This window comes from Babylonia areolata, chromosome 27 (genome assembly GCF_041734735.1).
Source record: "Babylonia areolata isolate BAREFJ2019XMU chromosome 27, ASM4173473v1, whole genome shotgun sequence".
Classification (NCBI taxonomy): domain Eukaryota; kingdom Metazoa; phylum Mollusca; class Gastropoda; order Neogastropoda; family Buccinidae; genus Babylonia; species Babylonia areolata.
The window spans coordinates 3,447,472-3,452,471 of record NC_134902.1 but is presented as its reverse complement, the minus strand read 5'-3'; the positions used below and the strand labels follow the sequence as shown (position 1 = coordinate 3,452,471).

At 46.8% G+C, this 5,000-nt stretch overlaps 1 protein-coding gene across 4 annotated transcripts in view; it reads left to right on the top strand.

The window, feature by feature from the left end:
• LOC143301499 (DNA-binding protein RFX6-like) overlaps positions 1–5,000 on the top strand; it is a 131,845-nt gene that overhangs the window by 88,576 nt on the left and 38,269 nt on the right. For all 4 annotated transcript variants that reach the window (XM_076615822.1, XM_076615820.1, XM_076615821.1 and 1 more), the window contains one exon: positions 762–869. In XM_076615822.1, the coding sequence (XP_076471937.1) occupies positions 762–869 (108 nt within the window). The remainder of the gene's footprint in view (positions 1–761; positions 870–5,000) is intronic.

The following is a 5,000-nucleotide window of genomic DNA, read 5'->3' as shown; positions in this document are numbered from 1 at the left end:
TTCAAGATTCAAGATGGTTTATTCAATTAAGGCCATAGCCCCATATGAATAGGGGGTAATAACAGTTTTACATGTGCCATTGCAATTGGTAATATAAACAATACAACGTCATTCACAACAAACTATCAGTGAATCTAAGAAATGAGTGTCTCTCTTAATTGCAGTGCTTTATAAAGATACATAGCAAAATTACGTATGATGTTTTCATCGTTAGATGCCATTAATAAACATAACCGAAACAAGCATGGATTTGTATAATATTTTGGGGGAATAAATTGGATTCGTAAGTCAGTCAACACAGGGCATTTTAAAACAAAGTGAACTTCATCCTATCTTGATTCTTTGCACAATGGGCACAATTGTTCAGAATGACATGTTGCTTTGTAACGATATCTGTGTGTGTTTACTTCAGAGATTCCAAATCTAAATCTGGTCAATGTAAATCTGAGGTGTCTGTTAAAATCAAACAAAAGGTATCGCTTTACTATATGATCCGAGGTAAAATTTCGATAAATTTCAAATCTTTCACTCGTTTGAATATGGTTTTCCCACTCCTGCCACCTGCAGTCTATCAATCGTTGACGAAGAATTTGCACAAATCTAATTTCATCCCCTACTCATTGATATTCCCATACATACCCAAAACCAAGTTCACGTAAACACATTCGTACGTTCGATACCCAGTTTGTTTGCGCCTCTTAAGTCTAAATCATATAGCATATTGTAAGTGATGAGAGACGTGTGGTGTGCTGTGCTGACAGGGAGGCTTCACCAGGAAGTACTCGCTGACGTCCAAGACAGGGACCCTCCTGCCAGAGTTCCCTGGTGCCCACTTCCTCATCCTGCCGGACGACATGGAGGTCGAGAGGGTGAGTGGTGTGGGTGTGTGGGAGGGTGGGGTGGGGTGGTGGGTGGTGAGTATGTGGGTGTGTGTGTGGGTGGGGGGTGTGGTGGTTGTGTGCGTGTGTATGAATTATATGTATGCGTGTGTTTAGTCCTGTGCTTTACAATGTTTGATTTAGTTGACGTCATTCGTCGTTATCAGGACGGGTAAATGTTGTTAAATATATACAGCCGTTGCGTTCAATCTTTTCCTCCTTTTTCATTTATGCCTGTAACTACCTAATCCCCCCCCCCACCCTTCCCCTTTGAAGAAGGTCATAGAGGTTCCTAGTTATGTAAACACCCAATTGATTCTACAATTTCTCCCCATAGGTTTAAGATAGAAGCGACTGAAGCAGTTGTGATCAATCTTTTCCTTTTCTTTGATGAATGGAACGAAAAATAATCACAACGGAAGGTTACTGGTGTTTTTTTTCTTCTATTTACTAAGCTAGTTGATTCTTGAATTTCTTTTTCATTGCACCAGGATTGAAGCGATTAACTTGGAGCAGTTTTGGAGGAAAGAGTTTCATGCACGGCTTCGAGTGTTAACTCACTGCGGACGGCCAGTCGTCTCCCTCGGAGATTCAGTTTGTCGAGTGGGTGTCTAAACGACGGCGCCTATGTTTAGCTTTTGTCGGTGTTCTTTGTCTTCCTCTACCTCTCCAATGTGAGAACCTTCCGCATGCAACATGTTAATGATGTCAGCAGCGATAAAACACTGTCAACGTCGCCTCTTTTGTCGTTCGTACGGAAAGGGTTAATCAGTGTTGATCTTCCTTTCATTGTCTTTCATTCCTTCCTACCTTCCTTCTCTGTCCGTCTGTCTGTCTGTCTGTGTGTATCTCCCTCCCTCTCTCTCTCTCTCTCTCTCTTTCCTCCCTCCTTCCCATCCATCCCTTCCTCCACCTTTCTTTCATTCACAACAGATCAAGAGTTTGTTAACTCAGTACGGCCTCTCTTCTCCTCTACACAGACCCCTCGGATGTCCAGTGGGTGTCTGAATGACCCAACCTTTAGCTTCCGTCGTCAGAATTGTGGTATTCTTTGTCAACATTCACGTCTTCAGTTTATACAAGAGCCTTCCGCTTGCAATATTTTGATGATGGTAATTGGGGTGAAACGCTGTTAACGTCGTCTCTTTCGCCGTTCGTGTGGAAAGAGTTAAAGGCTGTGATTGCATTGCTAATTCAGAGTCACCTTGATCCGTAACACTGCCCTCTTTAATGGCGGTATCCATCACCCACCTCTTCAGCCTCTGCCACCCACCCACCACAGCTTGAACTGAATCACTCTAGTCTGCATCCCTGCCTTCTTCTTACTCTTTCTTCTCTCTTTCCCCTCTTAGGCGCGCACGCGCACATGCAATGCAAGCACGCAAGCGCGCGTGCACGCACACGCAGATATAAATACGCGCACACACATCTACCCACACACATGCACACACAAACGGGTCTCTCTCTCTCTCTCACCATCACCCCCCCCCCCACACACACACACACACACACAAACGAAAGAAATGGGTTTTACACACCCGCCCCCTTTATCTCTCTGTGTGTCTGTCTGTCTGTCTCTCCCTCCCTCTCTCTCTCTCTCTCGGTCCTCTCTCTCTCTCTGTCTGCCTATTGGCTATCATGCCGTTATTAATTCATAAACCAGCGTGGTGTATTGATCACTCAAACACTGGAGCGGAGCTATCACGACCACTACAATAACTGCTCTCAGCCACCCTGCACACGTGCACCACTGTTTTCTCTTCTGCCACACTTCGCCAATCAATGTTACCATTAACACACACACACGCGCGCGCGTGCACACACACACACTCACACGCGCACACACACACACATATAAACACACACACACGCGCGCGCACACACACACACACAAAACAAACACACACATGCATACACACACATATACTAAGACACAGAAAACACACAAGACACAGACATACGCATACACACACACAAAAACCCACACAGACACATGATCGCGCATACGCACGCACACACATACACACACAAGCACTCAAGCATACACACTGACACGCACACGCTCATGCACGTATACATATATACATACGCACGCACGCACGCGCGTGCACACACACACACACACCACATACACGCACACAACATTAGTTTATGTAATAACCCTGTGTTTTGGTTATATGAGTGTGTGTATACATGTGTGTGTGTGTGTGTTGTGTGTGAGTGCACGTGCGTGCACGCGTGTGTATGTGTGTGGGCACGCGTGCGTGTGCTGCGTGTGTCCCTGGTAAGCTTTAAACCACTTCATTTTCTTTGGAAATGATTTCTATGATCAAATTTGGATTAAACACAGAGAAAACTTATTTCCTCTCATACCAAATAAAGGTCTTCCGAGTTCTTCCGGATTTCCGGATAGTGAATGTTTTATTCCGTCCAGTCAGTGGCAGTCCTCAGTAGCGATAATCAAACCATGTATCATGCAGACACATAATGATAAGCAGATACTATATGCAGCTTTCTTAAATGATTTAGTCTGTCTCCCAGTCAAGTCCAGTTGGTTTCTACCTTTGACTGATCACATTTTTGTTATCATTAGCATGCTTTTTTTATTTTTTTTTTTTTTTTTTTTTTACTGTTATGTGGATGTTTAACTCACTGTTATGGTTCATGTTGTGACGGGCGCAATAGCCGAGTGGTTAAAGCGTTGGACTGTCAATCTGAGGGTCCCGGGTTCGAATCACGGTGACGGCGCCTGGTGGGTAAAGGGTGGAGATTTTTACGATCTCCCAGGTCAACATATGTGCAGACCTGCTTAGTGCCTGAACCCCCTTCGTGTGTATATGCAAGCAGAAGATCAAATACGCACGTTAAAGATCCTGTAATCCATGTCAGCGTTCGGTGGGTTATGGGAACAAGAACATCATACCCAGCATGCACACCCCCGAAAACGGAGTATGGCTGCCTACATGGCGGGGTAAAAACGGTCATAGACGTAAAAGCCGACTCGTGTGCATACGAGTGAACGCAGAAGAAGAAGAAGGTTCATGTTATAATTCACTGTTAGTACAGTCCTCCATAGGTCTTCGTTTTACACTAATCGCTACAGTCATCCCCATCACCTCTTCTCATGTACCTCACGCCTCATCTCCTATGCACACATACTTTTTTCTTTTTTTGGGGGGGAGTGGTGGGGGGTGGGGGTGGTACCCGTCTAATATCACTAAACAGTGAAAAGACGTTATACTAAACTAAGCTAAGATACTATATCACCTTTCGGCTGTTAGAAGATTGACATAAGCTTGTAGTTCAGGCCAACTGCAAAGTGATAGCTGTATGGTGGATGGTTTCTCCACCGTGACGGGGAATTCATTTTACAGCTGAGTCTTTTGGTGAAAGGCTATGACCTCTCCAAATTCCACATCTTCTTCTCAGTTATATTTGTTCCGTTCTCTTCCTAATTCCCCTTTATCTTGCGTGCGTGTGTGTGGGGCGGGGGATGGGGGGGGGTGGGGGGGGGGGGGGGTCTGTCTGTCTGTCTGTGTGTGTGCATGTCTGCGTGCGCGCGAATGATTACATGTGTTGCGTACCCTCCCACCCCCTTCCTCCATTCCCCTCCCCCCTTCACCAATGCCCCCCCCCCCCCCCCCGTCCCCCAACAATCGTCACCACCATACTGTCGGCGCGAAAAGTGCACAGCTGTCGTGACGTTGTGGCTCCAAGGGGAGGGTGTGTGTGTGTGTGTTGGGGGGGGGGGGAGGGCGCTTTGCAAAACAAAAAAACCTCCATGTCCACGCCGTGTCTCGACAATAATAAAAGCATGGAAACCACCACCACCACCACCACCCCCGGACCCGCGAGACTCTCGCGGCCGCTGAACGCAATAACTGCATCGACAGGCCGGGTGATTAACATCTCCTCCGTCACCTGGCGTTGATGGGTTAACTCACGGCCACGCCGGGGACTGTTTTTAGTGGACGTGACGCGTCACGCGGGAGGGGGGGGGGGGCGTGGGGGGTTCGTGGCCGGCGGTAACTAATGAGTTAAGCATGAAGACACGCTTTTCGATGTTTGGGAACGTCACGGCGTACTTGGGGGGTGGGGAAGGGGGCTTTTGGGGAAGGGGGG